At 48.6% G+C, this 16,766-nt stretch overlaps 7 protein-coding genes across 7 annotated transcripts; 6 read left to right on the top strand and 1 right to left on the bottom strand.

Moving 5' to 3' along the window:
• Positions 1-685: 685 nt before the first annotated feature.
• Positions 686-2,705, top strand: JR316_0002304 (uncharacterized protein; the record flags this gene model as incomplete). Its single annotated transcript, XM_047888098.1, has 6 exons — positions 686-1,111; positions 1,166-1,359; positions 1,412-1,585; positions 1,639-1,840; positions 1,889-2,539; positions 2,595-2,705. The coding sequence occupies 6 exons, from the start codon at positions 686-688 to the stop codon at positions 2,703-2,705; spliced, it is 1,758 nt and encodes a 585-aa protein (XP_047753021.1).
• Positions 2,706-3,619: 914 nt separating this feature from the next.
• Positions 3,620-5,596, top strand: JR316_0002303 (Nitrosoguanidine resistance protein SNG1; the record flags this gene model as incomplete). Its single annotated transcript, XM_047888097.1, has 12 exons — positions 3,620-3,901; positions 3,958-4,126; positions 4,187-4,301; positions 4,376-4,397; positions 4,449-4,606; positions 4,662-4,722; positions 4,777-4,887; positions 4,945-4,994; positions 5,052-5,111; positions 5,170-5,246; positions 5,298-5,423; positions 5,472-5,596. 12 exons carry the CDS (start codon positions 3,620-3,622, stop codon positions 5,594-5,596), a joined length of 1,356 nt encoding a protein of 451 aa, XP_047753020.1.
• A 130-nt stretch (positions 5,597-5,726) lies between these two features.
• Positions 5,727-7,167, top strand: JR316_0002302 (Ferrochelatase, mitochondrial; the record flags this gene model as incomplete). Its single annotated transcript, XM_047888096.1, has 6 exons — positions 5,727-5,803; positions 5,857-5,864; positions 5,923-5,957; positions 6,022-6,480; positions 6,542-6,910; positions 6,964-7,167. The coding sequence occupies 6 exons, from the start codon at positions 5,727-5,729 to the stop codon at positions 7,165-7,167; spliced, it is 1,152 nt and encodes a 383-aa protein (XP_047753019.1).
• Positions 7,168-7,433: 266 nt separating this feature from the next.
• JR316_0002301 (Phosphomevalonate kinase, peroxisomal) lies at positions 7,434-9,412 on the top strand (the record flags this gene model as incomplete). The annotated part of the gene is made up of 8 exons (XM_047888095.1): positions 7,434-7,678; positions 7,740-7,893; positions 7,948-8,301; positions 8,427-8,598; positions 8,669-8,808; positions 8,859-8,936; positions 9,000-9,126; positions 9,201-9,412. The coding sequence occupies 8 exons, from the start codon at positions 7,434-7,436 to the stop codon at positions 9,410-9,412; spliced, it is 1,482 nt and encodes a 493-aa protein (XP_047753018.1).
• Positions 9,413-9,621: 209 nt separating this feature from the next.
• Positions 9,622-11,800, bottom strand: JR316_0002300 (Vacuolar amino acid transporter 2; the record flags this gene model as incomplete). Its single annotated transcript, XM_047888094.1, has 4 exons — positions 9,622-9,872; positions 10,480-11,103; positions 11,211-11,507; positions 11,557-11,800. 4 exons carry the CDS (start codon positions 11,798-11,800, stop codon positions 9,622-9,624), a joined length of 1,416 nt encoding a protein of 471 aa, XP_047753017.1.
• Positions 11,801-12,020: 220 nt separating this feature from the next.
• Positions 12,021-15,112, top strand: JR316_0002299 (Cytosolic iron-sulfur assembly component 3; the record flags this gene model as incomplete). Its single annotated transcript, XM_047888093.1, has 10 exons — positions 12,021-12,597; positions 12,650-12,761; positions 12,819-12,890; positions 12,943-13,026; positions 13,080-13,093; positions 13,149-13,289; positions 13,554-13,639; positions 13,685-13,800; positions 13,855-14,331; positions 14,380-15,112. 10 exons carry the CDS (start codon positions 12,021-12,023, stop codon positions 15,110-15,112), a joined length of 2,412 nt encoding a protein of 803 aa, XP_047753016.1.
• Positions 15,113-15,615: 503 nt separating this feature from the next.
• JR316_0002298 (t-SNARE affecting a late Golgi compartment protein 2) lies at positions 15,616-16,734 on the top strand (the record flags this gene model as incomplete). The annotated part of the gene is made up of 5 exons (XM_047888092.1): positions 15,616-15,808; positions 15,855-15,958; positions 16,010-16,166; positions 16,219-16,328; positions 16,381-16,734. 5 exons carry the CDS (start codon positions 15,616-15,618, stop codon positions 16,732-16,734), a joined length of 918 nt encoding a protein of 305 aa, XP_047753015.1.
• Between the last annotated feature and the right edge of the window lie 32 nt (positions 16,735-16,766).

Genomic DNA, 16,766 nt, shown 5'->3' with positions numbered 1-16,766 from the left:
AAACCACAGTACGTACATATGTGAGGTTTCTGGGTCGTATTTGTACCACAATCTTTTTAGTATGATGTTGGTCTATGTAATATCAGTGTAACAGCTTGATCTGTTACAGTAAAAAATACCCAGTACTTTCGACTTTGATTTACGATGTTAATCATGCAAGATGTGTATTTCTAACAGATTTTCCCTTTTTATTTTACCTCTATGTTACTGCCATCGCACTGTTTTCCTAGATATGAATATACTCATATAACACAGCAGTAAACTTTAGAGCTGTCAAATTTCTGCCATGTATTGAAGGTCGGGTTTTGTTTCTCTGTGCACCTTATTGCTTCATAGCTATCGAAGTGCATGATTGGTCAGTGCCGAGTCGCAAGCAATTTACGTATGCTTGTGATGTGACATACTGCATCTGTCTGGTCTGCAGGCTGGTGCAATATGGTATTTCGATCTGTTCCATTTTGTTGTTCATCATTCTGTTTACTTTCCTTCCCTGTAGTTCTCCCTGTAGTGTCGGTTTGTTCTTCAGCAACCGTGGTGTAACCGTCCACAGCGGTCATTGAAGCCACCGCGGTGCTGGTTATCGTGTATTGTCTGCCCATTCAACACTCTAAGATAGTATCGGCAACATAAGGATTCAGTTACCTTTTAAAAGCGCCAGGGGAATCACAGTCAACAGTGGCGCAGTATGTCGACCCCGGTCATTTCTCAAGCAGATCAGGAAGGATCTCTCCGTAGGGTTCACTCCCTGTGCGATATACCCCGTCAACCGGAGAGTGTTCACATTCGCACAGCTCTGCGAGAGTCGGAAGGAACCAGTGGTTATCTTCCATTGTCGTCTCCAGACCGCGACTACAGCTTGGGTTATCGCTCAGGTTCAATCGGTTCTTCACCGGATGCTTCTTTGGCAACATCTGGACAGCCTACCCGCTCTTCGAATCAAGTGCCCTTGCCACCCACTGCTCAGGAACAAGTCCCCTCATCATCCACGACGCCTCACAATATGCCTCTCTACATGAGAATGCTAATGTACTTTGGGATAGGTCGGAGAGCTTCGTATGCTAGGAAAGCTTTGATGTCTTTGATTTGGAATATGTTTTGGGGATTTAGTCAGGTATCGGTCTTCTTTCTGATTCATAGGAACACTTGATTCCATTCTTACACATAGATCATCACTATAATCACAATGCTCATACTGTCTGGGACTTTTTTCAGAAGCACCGCTGACCCTCAAAGGAGTGAATGGACGGCTTGTGATCGACCATTAGGAATATGGGCAACTCTGTGGGTTCTGAGGGCTATTTTGGCGACTTTTTTGGCATACTGGGACTTTCTCAGGAATCGTTCACTGAGGTTCAGAATGTTTGTGAAATTTGTCTCCAAACTTGAAGATTTTAACGGAGTATTTGCGCAGACGAACAGATACTGAAGCACCTAACGCTCGTCGAGATCCCACAACAGTGCATCTTGGAGATACCGCGGTGCAGAATTTTCGTGGAACTGGTTCAATTACTAACAATCATGGTAACAATAATCCAAACAACAATGTCCAAGAGCATCTTCCTCCGCCCCCAAGAATGTACTCCCGGTCGGTAATTTTGAAGCAATCTCTTCTTTATTTCGCTGACACCATTTTCAAAGTCTGACGTTGTTGTCTTCACTAATGACGTTGAGCTGGTTTTTAACTGCCCACATTCTAGAGTACACATCCATTCATACATGTCGGCAGACGTCACCTCACTTGTGGTGGTTAATATTTGGCATTCTCTGTATAATGTATCTCATGGTGCTAGAAGTTGCTCTTCTCGGATTGCTTGTTCTTGTGATATTGCCCATATTGTTTGTAAGTATTAATGCTTTTACCGGCCTTTTGAGATTAATTATATTTTAGCTGTTCTGGAATATCTTCCTCATTTGTATTGGTCGACATCCCATTCAAAACCCAGGCATCAAACCAGAAATTGGAAAATTGCCCAAGTCCTTCGTAGAACGCATCCCACTTGTCATGTATATCCCCGCTCCCCCCCAAGAAGGAGGTGTGGACGCCGTTGAAAATTCTCACTCCTACCCACCGAATATGAATCTAACACCACCCTTGTCACCACAACCACAAAGGTCACACAGGAGATTCATATTTTTTCGCAATATATCCGAACTTCGACGCATGAAAGATGACAACAAGCCGAAACACGGCACTGATGAGGGAGAAAAGGAAAGAGGATCAACGCCGGGGTATCAAGAACCTATGTCTTGGGAACAAAATTGGGTGCCAGGGCGATATCCGTTTGTCAGACTGGAGGGAAATCGTGCATCATGTGCTATATGCTTAATGGATTTCGAAGAGCCAAAGCGTACGAAGGATATACCGGGAGGGGGGGGAAATAAGGAAAACCCGTCTTCATCACATTCCGTTAATACACCACAGGCGCCACCTGCTACAGCGCAACATTTATCTCACGAACAAATAAATCAACTGAAACTAGCAGATGCAGGCGATGGGGCACAACCATTGCGATTACTTGAATGTGGTCATGTTTTCCATGTAAGTCCTCTCAGATTCCTTCCCGCTTGCAGCCCAAATGTTTACTGTTATCTAGAAAACCTGCCTCGATCCTTGGCTTCTCGATGTTTCTGGGAGATGTCCTGTGTGCCAGAGACCTGTTAAAGTCGAGAACTCAAGGAAGAGACACCGAAGAGCCAATGGTTAATTTGTTTCTTAATGGCTGTACAAACTATTTATCTTCATCCTTTACTCCCACACTCTAATCTGAGGACTCGTTTGCGTTTCTGCAATGTATTGCATGTTTTGTTTTGTACTGTATTGTATGCCGGACACAAGATTCAACCCTGCTTACCTTATATCCTAGCATGTACATATATATCTGATAGTTCCCATCTATGATTGTCGTGGGTCTTGATAGACGCGTACCCACTGCAGGCATAGTTGTAAACGCAATCAAGCGCCCATTAGTGAACTTCGGTTTTGCACGTAAATTTAGGCACAATTAAGAAATTCGGTTGTTCAACGGTTAAGTTAAAGATTGACAAGTGGAGATAGGTGGTCAGATGTATTCTCCATGAAGAATCTGATGTTGGAGATAAAGAGGTTTTATCTAATGACATATCCCTTCCCACTTCGTAATTCTGAGTCCAACCCTAGAGGCATAAAATGGATTTCCAAGTTCTGCACATCGATTAACTGTAAGCATCTGATTTAGAATAACTGATGCTTTGGAACAGATAATACAGCAGAGTTCAAAAGCCACGTAGAGATGGATCCTTGAGACTCGTAAGGTGATACCAATCTGACGTTGGACAGTCCACTGTGCTGAAATTCGTACCCCGGTTCCCTGTCTTGTAGTAGCTGCTGCAAAATTCTGGTAAAATCAATGGATACTCCACGGGAGAGAGGAAGGACATAGACTAAGTAAAAAGCATGTTTAATAAGCAGTAGACTTACTTGTGCATTTGGCCACCTCGGCCATCCATCATCATGCCCGAGTTCGCGTCAACGTCAAAGAAGTTGTTAAGCATCAGGGGGACCGTGAGTGTGGAATGTACGTGGTGGAAGGAAAACAACGCGCAGGCAATGCCTACTTGATTTTGCTCTCTATCGACCATTATGAGCGCCGCTGAAAAGAATGACAGTGCTGCCAGCACAGTTGCAGACCATCCACCTTCACTTGCGCCACCTGTTCCTCACATTACAAGCGCCGTCGTCGTTCCATCGTATTTGGACCACTTTTGGGACCAAGGGCCAGAGATTGCCAAAGCTAGAAAGATATATATTAACATACTCTTTCAGAGGACTTGCTTGATTGTTGGTGCTATATTCGGGATATTCTCGATCTACTGGGGTGCACTATGGCAACTTCCAGCGCGCAGTCTACGAGGGTGGGTAGTGGTAAGTTTCGTTATCAGAGTCGCATAAATTTGGTTGATACAAAAAAAATATTGAAGGACTTCGACGGGGACCAGGTTGGTCAGTTTGTCACCCTTGCCCTCAGCACAAACACAGCGTTCAGTCATATTATCGACTGGCGCATTTATCCGGCTTCTGATTTCCCGAATGGGCCGGACGACGTGATCGCTGCTGTACTGGATGAAAAATGTTGGGTGGCCATTACCAGTTGAGTACTGGAGTCATTCAAAATGATCAATAGAACATACTGATTTGTTCCTGGACCAGTTAACCCAGGAGCTACGAAAAGTTTAAACGACACACTGCATGGGGGTGGCCCGGAGACACCAACTTCGAATGCAATCTCTGCGTATGCCCTAGAAGCGCGAAATGAAAATGCATTGTAATCGACGTCCTTTCCTACCATTGATATGGTATATGATGTTGAAGTTTGTTCTGACGCGTTTTGATTCACAGCCGAACACTTCTAAGACCTACAGTCAGTAACTGAAATTTAGTGCGTAAGATCGACCGACTGACTTTATCAAAGGTCACCACACTTTTGGACGAAATAACGCATGGGTTCGCGGTAAAAATAATGGGAGACATCGTTCAGAACAATACATCAATCGCGGCGGTTTCACCGAATATATTGACTCGACCAATTTACTTCACTGTACAAAATTTACGACCCTTTGATGTACCAGTGTAAAGTCATTTTCCACTCAAAGTGGCATTTGAATCTTATATCAAACATTTACAGAGCGACTGCAGTGACATTTATTGGCCTAATATATCTTCTGATCCTGTCATTCATTGTGGTTGTAAGGAAACACTTGCACTGTATTGATGGCAGGAAAACGACTCACCTGTTGCAGAATTCCGGAATACTAGCAAGAGGGGTCTCGGGTATGGAACGAAAGCTAACCACGGCATCATTGATCCGTATACGCATTGCGTCGCCAATTCTGATATATTTCGTGCTCTCTGTATGTCACTTGAATTTTTGCCTTTGCCGTTTGGCTGTGTGTTGACAAGATTCAAAGCTGGCATACACGGTGCTGACTAGGGCATTTAAGCTGCCCTTTGACAGACAGTGAGTGTCGTTGGATAACACTGATGGAAAGAGTTTAATCCAAGTTCAAATGCTTAGTTTCGGTCGGGCAGGGTTTGTGTTGTTCTGGATGTTATCCTGGTTTGGGATGACGGCAGCGTGCGTCTCACCCGCGGAAATGACAGAGCCCGCAGTCCGCAACTTATAATCTTTATAGAGGTCTCGCCCTAGAGTCTATGATGACCCTACTAACGATCAAGTACATCCAGGTGTTCTTGATATTGTGGATTATTGGTTCGTCCGCCGCGTGGGTTGGAGTGTAGCCGACTAAACAGGCATTCACAGGAAACGTGTCGGTATGCTTGTGGCCCATTGATGCGCTTCCGGTACTGTATAACTACGGACACGCGGCGCCATTTTACCAGATATCCCGAGGTGTGAGAAGCATTGTGTTTGGGACCAAGAACGAGCGTAAGTGACTAGTAGAATAGAAAAAGATGTATGCTGACTGGTTAACAGTGGGGATGAACTTTGGAATATTGGCAGTATGGATAGGAATTTCATGCATTTCACTGCCTGTGCTGCAGTGGTATGTGCGCCGAGGAGAAGTGGGAAGGGCGAGGGCAGGGCAAAGGAAAGCGTGAGAAATGTAAATAAGTGCAATGTAATTGGACAGTAAACTTAGGCGTGAATCGCGACTGTTATTTATTCGCTCATCATTTCTTTCCAGTCTCTAACTACCTTCCTTTCCTTCCGTCTACTTTCCCCCCAATTATGTCTCTTCTCCGTTCTCCTCTTATTTCTAGAGCTATAACCCGTTCCTATGCCACAGCCCACGCGTCAGCGAAAAGGTGATTGGGATACCCATCCAGTCTCTGTCAATATCTCACGTACGTTCACTCAGTCCCACAGGTGAGCCATTTGACCACCTATGTCCTACCCATCGCCATATTCAGTGCCATGTCTCCAGCCATTGTTATGCTTAACATGGGGGGTCCGTCTACTGTACGTCGACGCGTCATCATGCCGTTCTCTGCTTGGATTTTGCATTCAACTCGGGGTAATTCAGGTCGAGGAAACCCACGACTTTCTCAAAAACCTCTTCATGGACGGCGACCTCATCCCACTTCCTTTCCAACGCTTCCTTGCTCCGTGGATTGCGCGAAGGCGCACACCTCAGATAGAGAAACAATATGCCGAAATCGGAGGCGGTTCTCCTATTCTTCATTATACCCAGTTGCAAGGTGACGGGATGGCTCAACTTCTCGATGAGCTCCATCCGGAGACGGCTCCGCACAAGGCATATGTTGCTTTCCGGTACGCGCGTCCTCTGACAGAGGTGACTGCTCATCAGATGAAAAAGGATGGCGTGAAGAGAGCTATTGCTTTTACGCAGTACCCACAGTACAGCTGCAGCACCACCGGAAGCAGTCTCAACGAGCTGTATCGCAAGCGCAAAGAGACTGGCCTGGATAGTATCGAATGGAGTGTCATAGACCGATGGGGTACTCATCCAGGTTTCATTGAGGTATTCCCATCGTTCTTTAGCAACCTTTATTCGTTTGACGAATCATTTCCGACTACTCAAGGCTGTTGCGCAGAATATTGAGGCTGCACTGGCTAAATTTCCAGAGAACAAGCGTGCCGAAACTGTATTGCTGTTTTCCGCACACTCTTTGCCTATGTCTGTCGTCAACCGCGGAGATCCCTACGTGTTAGAAGTCTCCGCGTCCGTCGCAGCGGTGATGGAAAGGTTGGGCCACTCAAATCCTTACCGGCTGGTGTGGCAATCACAAGTTGGACCATCAGCATGGATGGGTATGCAAACCGGTGAGGCTTTGAAGGGGCTTGCGCGGCTGGGAAAGAAGCAAGTGGTGCTTGTCCCAATTGCGTTTACGAGCGACCATATCGAGACGCTGTATGAACTTGACCTAGAATACGCCAAGGAGGCCAAAGAGGCAAGTTTTCTTTTTGCACGCCCATGCTTTATCAACTAATGAAATATATTCAGCATGGTATCGAAGTCCACCGAGCAGAATCATTGAATGATTCGCCTGTATTCATTCGCGCTCTCGCCGACATTGCAACACAGCATCTCCGAGACTGTGCCTCGGGGAAGGGACCCACAAGTATTCAACTGGGACTTCGATGTCCAGGATGTACTAACGCAACATGCGGTCAGCAAAAAGCTTGGTTCAAGCGAAGCGGGAGATAAGATTGTGTATATTTATAGAATCGATGATGCCCTCAAATAGCGAAATTATCGAGTTGGGCAGGCATGAAATTGAAAGCTTGAATAGAGATTTAAGTGAGATTACGTTGGTAAAGTTGCAAGTACGCCCGCGGACAGGTACATACTAGAACGAACGGCTGAGTCAGCAAAAAGGATGGGAAGAACACAGAGTAAGAAATCCAACTCGGACTACTTGACTAGATATAAAGAGCCATGTTTTGAATACACTTCATCCATCTACTTTCACCATGGTCCGCACAACTATTATTTCAGCTCCTGGAAAGGTCCTAATCGCTGGGGGTTATCTTGTGCTCGACCCAGCCTTTTCTGGTGTCGTCGTTTCAACCTCCTCCAGGTTCTATACTGCCATACGCGACAACTCTGCTCTCAAACCATCCACCCTGCGCGTTCGATCGCCCCAGTTCCGTAACGCGACATGGTCCTATGACGCAGCTTTAGAACCTTCTGTAAAAGTCGAGGCGGCGGCTGAAAAGTCAGTCCAGTTTCCGATTCGTTTGATTTCGACCTCTCGTTGATCGTTCTACACGGATTAGCTCGAGCAAGAACAAATTTGTTCACCTCGCGTTGCAACACTCCATTGCTCTTGCCGCTGAAGTCAAAGGTTCAGCTCTTGTTCAAGAAATCCTATCTAAAGGATTGGATATTACTATTGTCGGTGGCAATGACTTCTATTCTCAACGTGCAAAGGTGCATGCATTCTCGCAATTTAGATTTTGATTTGCCATGCTGATGTGCTTCTAGCTTGAGGAATTAGGCCTTCCCCGCACGATCGAGTCTCTGTCGAGCATCCCACCGTTCTGCCCAACCGGGGTCAATCTCTCTGATGTGCACAAGACAGGATTGGGTTCTTCCGCCGCGTTGATCACATCACTCACCTCTGCACTCCTCGTACATCTCACTGTGATCACTGAAGAGTCCCTTTCCGATGACGTCGGAGAAGGTCGTCGTCTCGCGCACAATCTCGCACAATTTGTTCACTGTTTCGCGCAGGGTAAAGTCGGCAGCGGCTTCGATGTCTCTGCAGCCGTATTTGGGAGCCATCTATATACGCGTTTTGACCCAGGTGTGATCCAAGGCTTGATGGGCGACAACTTGGTGTGTGCCTACTTCACGTTTCGAATATATCATTTCTCTGCCTTCTTCTCTCTTCTATTGCTCTTTTTTGCTCAATCAGTGACGTCACTGACCGAGGTTGATGTTTTCCCTTTCTCAAAACATAGCCGAAATTGTACCCTGTTCTGTCGCCCTCCAATCAGGCGTGGAACTATCGCATTGGAAACTTCAAACTGCCCCCTTATACCCGGATTATGCTCGCTGACGTGGATGCTGGCAGTGATACTCCATCTCTCGTCGGAAAGGTCCTGAAGTGGCGCAAAGAGCACCAAATCGAAGGTAACGTTTGTTTTGCTGGTTTCAAGTATAATTTTGGACTTGATAAATTTAAATTTAAAAATTCGTACAGCGGACGCGCTATGGAACCACCTCGACCAGCTGAACCAGTCACTTTCCAGGACTCTCCTCGAACTTTCGACTCTCCATGATACTGACCCTGAAAGTTACAAGAGCGCAGTAAAATACATCTCCTCTCTCCAGGCCGTACAGGTGGGTAATACGTGGTATCGATAAAGATGATTAAATTCACAAATTCTCAGTGGGATGCCAATCCCTCCCTGCCTAAGGAGGAGCAGCTGGTTGTCAGCACTTTCTCTGAAGTTCGCCGTCTGTCAGAGGTAGGAAATTATTTTTTGCACATCTAGTAACTTGTGGGTAGTTAATTTTCTTGTATTGTGTAGGAAATCCGCGCACAAATGAGACGGATGGGAGCTCTCTCCGACGTTCCTATTGAACCCAAGGAGCAGACCAAATTACTCGATACTTGTGTGGCCCTCGCAGGTGTCATCGGAGGAGGAGTACCTGGCGGTATGCCCCCTAAATCTGCCCGTTAACATGTATCACCTTTAGTGACTCTGGACTTTTCCTTTTTTGAAAATTAGCTGGAGGATATGACGCTGTCTGGCTCTTGGTGTGCGACGTCGAAACCAGCAAGCCCGTGCAAACCCCTCTTGAACTGGTCGAGCACGTATGGAGCACGTACACCGAGCTCAGCGTGTCTCCACTATCGTCCAAAGAGAGCCTTGCCAAAGGTATCCGCCTCGAATCTGTCGACGACATTCCGGGACTCGCAGGCATACTGGACTCTGCTTGATCTGTGCAGACACATATCATCCAAATAAATTACTAATTACATCGCCATCCTATGTAGAAATATGGTCCGTTTTTTGATCTAGACTAAGTAGATTAATATACACAACAAACAATACGCACATTGGCGGTATATCCTTCAATATCTATCAGCTCTCGGCTCTCGTTTTGTGTTGTGACAGTTTTTGAGTGTCATGGAGACTGGGTATTAGGTTATACGCAAATCTTTGCCGATCCTTCTGGAGTCCATGATTTAGCTAGCGCAAGGAAGAGCGAAATGGCCATGACGACAATTCCGAACAGGACACATAGGACGGCAGGCAGTTTTGTCCGACTATGCCAAGGCAGCCTTTTATCCACGAGCTTGATGTAACATGCGGCGGGGAAAATGAACGCGAGTGTCGTTGCAGAGACCCCGCCGGTGATTTCGAGCATGACACCGAGATCGCAGGTTATCAGAGCGACTGAGTAGATGAAATAGACCGAGGGGTGAAAACGAAATGGTCATCAGAAGGCGGTGAGGATACGGGGACAAAAACCTGGTCCTTACCAAACATAGATGCAAATAATATAGTAGTGGTAAAAAATAGGTGCCGTTGTGGGCTGAAGATTTCGTGTGAGAAGAAGAATTGTTCTATGACCTGAATGTTGGGCTTGTTAATATGGGAAACCGAGAGGAGAGAAATTGTAAGCACCTCTCTACAGACAAATAACTCTAACGGAAGCGTCGTAAACATGTTCAACCCGAAAGAAAATCTCGCAATGTTGATCAACGTGTCGTCCTGCGATGTGTCAGACAAAAGACTACGAGAAGCAACAGTGTGCACACATACTGATGGAAAGTTGTTCAGAATGTTACCCTGAGTTTTGTCCGTAAAAACGACATATGCAGAGACGGCGAGCATCAAGCAGGAAACGAGTGAGATGAAGGTCGAGATATGCGTGACTTTGGCGAATCTATCTAATGTGGGTGTGCGTAGGCTTCCATAGATTAAAAGAGAATTATGATGGCAGACTAAAACCGGATTAGCGTGTTTCTGTGGGAGAAAAGGGGTGTGACCTCGAACATACCGAAAGCAAAGCTGATGACACCAATAGCTTGGAATATGCCCGGCTCAATGATGGAGAATTTGCCCTCCTGGCTGCCCTTCAGCTCCTGTGGGACATGAGGGCCTTCTATGAAGACCGAGCAGACAATGATGAGCATGCCCACCAGCGCCAGGCCAGACGCGCGTGCTAACTTGTGGATGTCTCGATAAAGCGATAACGGATATGAGAAACATATGGTACAAAATGCAATGATGAATTGTCGGTTGGCAAATAATTTGAGGACGGGTATCGTTTGGAGCGTTGGGAAGACAAAGCGTAGCACCTGCGGGATGGTATCGCCGATGATAATACCGAATGCGCACATGCCTGGAGGAAGGGTTAGTGAGTTTAGTGAGTTGGCAGCACTTGAAAGGGACTTGCCTCCAAAGGCAAAGGCAAACTGGAAGAAAGATACAGCGGCTCGTCCGCTGGAGCCAAAACAATGGGACATGATATCGATGTAGGAGTGCCCACCACTGAGTTTGGCGTTGATGACGATGAGGCGAATTGTCCAGTCTGTGACCACAGAAAGGGCGATGAGCAGCGTGAGACCGGCAAAGAAGCCAGCTTGGCGAATGGCGTAGGGTAAACCTGGCCTCGAGGGCTCTATTAAGGCGGCAGTATGCAAGGCAGATGGTGGGCAAACTTACCGATGATACCTGTTCACGGTGAGCACACAGACTAGTGACGGAAGCCAAGGCCGAGAAACGTACCTGCACCGAGAATAGAGTTGGCCATGTTCGCTACAGAGTCGATGAGTCCGCCACCTGCGGTGCGTTTAGCGGCTAGCTCGTCGAGGTCGACGGTGTCTTCGCCAATGGTGACGATGCCGTTCGCGTTGGCGCTGTGGAGAGGGAGGGATGCGTCTAGACTGCGCCGAGAGGCGGATGAGTCGAAGAGGCCGACGAGCAGCGGCATGCGGCGGTCGTGGACGCCATTTGGGCCGATTCGAGAGCGGTTCAGCTCGGTCACGGAGTCGTCGTCGAGTTCGTCAGAGTCCTGCTCGAATTCTGGAATAGAGAAAATTAGTGGATGAGCGTGTGTGGTATAGATGCAAACGGAAAGACGTGCGTATTTCGCGGCTAGAAGTTGTTGAACGGAGCGGGGGTGGAATGAGCTGGACCTCTTCTTTGAAGGAGACGTTGTGGGACCCTCTGGCGGTTTTTGGGGTGATGAGGGCGCTAGTGCCTTCCAGGTCATCGTCCGAGTCGTCTCCTGCCGTGAATAGGGTGTGGGGTGCGGGGTCATCGAGAAGGGGCTGACGAGACTCTGACTCTTCTGGACGAGTAGACTGTTTGAACATTGTGAACTATGGATTATGAGCAGGGCATTGGGGAGGAGGTAGTGGTCGTCGCAGACAGACAGGCGGCTTCTGTGTGCCGTAACGAGATCAGGGCGGTCATAAATACGTACAAAGCTCATGTAATGGGATAAAAAAAGATCAGCGGTGCCTTCCTACTTTCATTACTGACGCTGGACAGTCACTCTTGCGATTTGTTTCATTTTTTTTCCCCTATTCTTCCATGTATTCCCACTACTATCTTTTCGTTTTGTACCCCGCCTTGTGCAATCTCGCCCTTGCCGCCACCTCCGCTGCCCCAGAGGCCGTCGCGACCCAGTACAGTCTAACAACGAGCACCGCACTCCCCTTCCCCACCGCCACTCAGACATCGAACGAAACAGAAGATCTGCTCGTCTCTAAATGGTCCTTGAACAGAGGCCGCATTCAGGATGGACCCGATAATCTCGCCTTTGTCGCAGACCCCTTCCCGAACTCGCAGGTGCCTGGATCTACCCCACAGGCAAGCAACAGCGGTGCGCCGGTGCTGCGCGTTTCTTATCCCGAGGGAAGTTTCTCGCATGATACTGGTGGAGCGCAGTTTTACTCGCTGTGGAACACGACGGACGGATCGAGCTTCAACTCGATGATGGTGTCGTATGAGATCGCGTTCGAGTCCAATTTTGATTGGGTTAAAGGCGGGAAGCTGCCTGGTCTGCGTGGAGGCTTGAACTCGACGGGATGTAGTGGTGGAAACAAGGCGACGGGTGTGGACTGTTTCTCCGCACGGCTGATGTGGAGGAAGAATGGGGCGGGCGAGGGTGGGTATTTTATTTTTTTGTATATGTGCTCCCATGCTGATTGTGTTTCTAGTGTACGCATACATTCCTACGCCCAACAATCTTTGCTCGGACAAGTCTATCATTTGTAACTCGGATTTCGGTGTGTCTATTCAGAGGGACAACTTTGGTTTTGTTAGTGGAAAGTAGGTGGTTCTTTTGTTTTTCTCGCCTTGGATAAGCGCTCATATATTACTCGAAAGATGGACAAGAGTTACGTTGCTAGTGCAGCTCAACAACCCGCCTGATGTCGCAAACGGATACATGGCACTCTAGTAAGCGATCAATCACTGTTGATCATATCGGTGTTTACCAAGCCCGGTGTAGTTTCAACGATTTGCTTGCGGTGTCTCAGCAGAATTTGCAAATTAGGGCGGCGGACAGTGTCGTTGCGAATGGATTTTACTTTTCGTGAGTTTTCCTGTGCCTTGTGTGTGAACTCGTGTTTACCTGCTTGCGTGTAGAACATTCTTTGGAGGTGTGTGATTTTTTGCCAGGGATACGGGGAGATATCTTTAACCAATCTATTCTAGGATCTGACACGAGCTGGGCGACGCCTGTGACTACGCACACCTACTTTCGCAATATCCGACTATGGGGCAGCAGTTCGCCATCGACGCTTACGGGGGCGACTGTAAAGAGCCAGGCACCCAAGACACTTGGGTACGGGTACAGTACGCTGGTGCTTACACTTGCGGCTGGTTTGGTGGGATCGCTATTCTGCGTGTAGTATTTTATTATCTATATATACCCCTAGCACACACTCTTTATACCAAATGATTGATCATCTTATCTAATCAATGGGGTGCCTGAATAAGCTTTATATGTAAGCCGACTAGGTTTTGCTTTTGACATTCAGGATGGCATTTTCTGGTGCATTGGTGAGCAGGCTGGGAGCCACGCAGAGGAGGTGCTGACGGATGGATAGACACTTACAGACCTCAACGACTTTATCACGCCAGGACAGGCATGCATCAAGCCCGTGGAGCAAAAGAAGGAAGAGCGGGACGTAGGAGCAGCATTGGTGGGTTTTGAAAATTACAGTGAGATTTGACTAATAGATGGGCAGACGGAGATTTCAATCGACTCGAACGGGGGGTACTATGAAGTAACGGCTGGAGAGAAGAGCAAGAACAAGAAACTAGAGCAGGCGCAAATCAGCTTGAACGACTGTCTGGCATGCAGGTATCCAATTAAAGTAAAGTACAGTAATAAAAGATAATTAACGTATATACATAGTGGGTGCATCACGTCTGCCGAGTCTGTGTTGATTACGATGCAATCGCACACAGAGGTGCTAGAGGTACTAGCGGCGAACGAGGTGGCGGAGGATAAAAAGATTGCGGTAGTGTCGATTGCACCACAGTCGCTGGCGTCACTGGCAGCATCTCTGGGAGACGATATCACACCACGGCAAGTGTTGCGGCGACTGAGACCGTTCCTGCACTCGCTCGGGTTTGCATATGTGTTTGATACGAACTATGGGAGGGAGCTGGCACTTCGGGAGCATGTGAAAGAGTTTGAAGAGCGCAAAGAGGCGGCGGATGGAGGGGAAGAGGGACAGTTGCCGATGCTGGCGAGTGCATGCCCTGGGTGGATCTGCTATGCGGAAAAGACGCACCACGAGATGCTGGCGTACATTGCACGAACGAAAAGCCCACAGCAGGTGATGGGGACACTGGTAAAAGGATGGATGGCGGAGAAATGGGGTAAAAGGTGAGATTGTTGATTATGATTGTGAATTGATGTGCTGAAAGTATACAGACGGGACGGAGTGTACCATGTGACAGTAATGCCGTGCTACGACAAGAAGCTAGAGGCGTCGCGGACCGACTTTTACTCGGAAGAGTACCGGACGCGGGATGTGGACTGTGTGATTACGACGGGGGAACTGGAGGTGATGCTGAGGGAAAAGGGGTGGGACATGAGTGTGGCTGTGCCGGGAGAGCTGGATGGGGGAAGGATGGTGGATGGCCTACCAGAGCTGGTGAGGCACAAGGGCACATCATCTGGGTCATACCTGCACTGGATCATGGGGAGTGTGCTGCGGCAAGTGGCGGGGGGGACGGTGGAGGTGAAGACGATGCGGAATGCGGATTACGAGGAGTATACGATCAGAGACGGGGAGCGAGTTGTGTTTAGGGGGGCCACATGCTATGGCTTCCGGAATCTGCAGAACATTGTGCGCAAGGTGGGGAAGGAGCAGGGCGTGCGGACGGGGACCGGGGCGGCGGGGCGGCTGGGGGGGGTGCGGCGGAGGACGGGGGAGGTGGAGAAAAAGTACGACTATGTAGAGGTGATGGCGTGCCCGGGGGGATGCGTCAACGGGGGCGGGCAGCTCAAGGGGCCGGGGAAGGAGTGGACGAGGCGGGTAGAGGCGGCGTATTGGCGGGATGGGGAGGGGGAGGGGGAGGTGGAGGTAATAGAGGGACTGGAGTTGCGGACAGAGTACCGGGGAGTGGAGAGCGAGGTGGTCGGGCTGGCGGTCAAGTGGTGAAAGAGTCAGCGGCGGCGGGCACCGGGGCCCTTGAACCAGTACTCGCACTCGCGGCAGTACTCGGGGGAGCGGGCGGTGATGGTCTCGCTGGCATCGGGCTCAAAGTACTGGGCAGGGTCAGGATAGACAGAGAGAGAAGAGAGAGAAAGAGACTCGCCCGTTTGCAGTGGGGACAGTGGGGACACGGGTCGGGCGCATGGCGGACCGAGTTGATGCAGTACTTGTTCATGCAGTCAATCTTGGATACCTTGCGTGTCTGAGTTCTCCAGTCAGTACAACTCGCTGTAGAATAGCAGAGACACTTGCAATAATGTAGTGGCCGCAGCCATACTGTGTCCCTTCTCTGCATCTTCGTCAGCATCCTCTCTTTCAACATACAAATCAATCACTGACGTATTCAGCCGACACATAATTGCGGGGATTCCGTTCATTCTTTGCACCCTCTTTATCTGTCATCCCCTTGCCCAAACAAGGCACGCACTTCTTGCCTCCCTCTGTCACACATGTCCACCCGTTCACGCACCGGCCTCTTTCTTTCTTACCGCGAGTCCACTGCCCGTCGCGACTACCACGATGGTCACGAACACCAACGCCTCATCAACCACGCCGCCATCGATATTCCCTCTGACCTGCCCCCTGTATGGGTAGATGTCTCTGACCAGGTAGAGGCCCTCCTCGCCGACACCACTGCCAACAGTGCGCGTCTCTCTTTTTCTCCTACTCTTCTGCTCACTCTCTCCAGTCGCTGCACTTGACAAACTTCATGCAAAACATATTCTTCCCAGCTTTGCTGATCGCTCCCAGGAGGAGCGCGACATTGACGCCCTCACAACTCAAATCACAAAGGTCCCTTCCTGTCCTTCTTTTCTCTCTTCTTGCTCATATTCCCTGTCACAGGACTTTCGCACATGCCATTCCCTCATCCAGCGAATATCTACCACTTTTCCCCCATCCCACGAGGCAAACCCCGCCAAAAACGTACAGCGTGGTCTCGCTGCAAAGGTCCAGCATCTATCCGCTACTTTTCGCAAGAAACAGCGCGTGTACATGGACAGTCCGTCTCTCTCCTTCCTTTCTAGTCTCTCTTCTAATCGTCACGCGAACAGAACTACAGGGTCATGCGACCAAAAACCAGGATCTCCTTCTTGCTTCCGGCGCCATTTCTCTCAAAGCTTCCGATGCCATGTCTGCTCTCGATGACGATATCCAGGCTGCCGTATGTCCTTTTTTTCTCTTTTCCCCGCTCCTAATCTTTCCCCCTTTTCTAGTCACATACCACTCTCCTCTACGCAGACCCTTCCACACAGCATCTCCAATCACGCGATCGAGAACTCGCCGAAATCGCAAAATCTATAGCTTCTCTCGCAGAACTCTTCAAAGACCTTTCCGTCCTCGTAATAGATCAGGGCACCCTCCTAGACTCGGTAGAGTACAACATTGAACAGACAGCCGTCCACATGGAAGACGCTGTCGAAATTCTCAATCACGCAACTCGCTACCAGAAAAACACTGGCAGGCGCAAGTGCATCTTTCTACTTCTCCTCATCATCTTTGGTTTAATCATTGTCCTCATCTTTAAACCAAAACGAAAGTCTCTCCCTCCTCCTGTATCACCTCCATAGCATTTGTAGTATAGTTACCAATAACATTTGTT

The sequence above is a fragment of the Psilocybe cubensis genome, chromosome 2 (genome assembly GCF_017499595.1).
Source record: "Psilocybe cubensis strain MGC-MH-2018 chromosome 2, whole genome shotgun sequence".
Classification (NCBI taxonomy): Eukaryota; Fungi; Basidiomycota; class Agaricomycetes; order Agaricales; family Agrocybaceae; genus Psilocybe; species Psilocybe cubensis.
The sequence above is the reverse complement of the archived record's forward strand: the minus strand, read 5'-3'. Positions and strand labels throughout refer to the sequence as shown.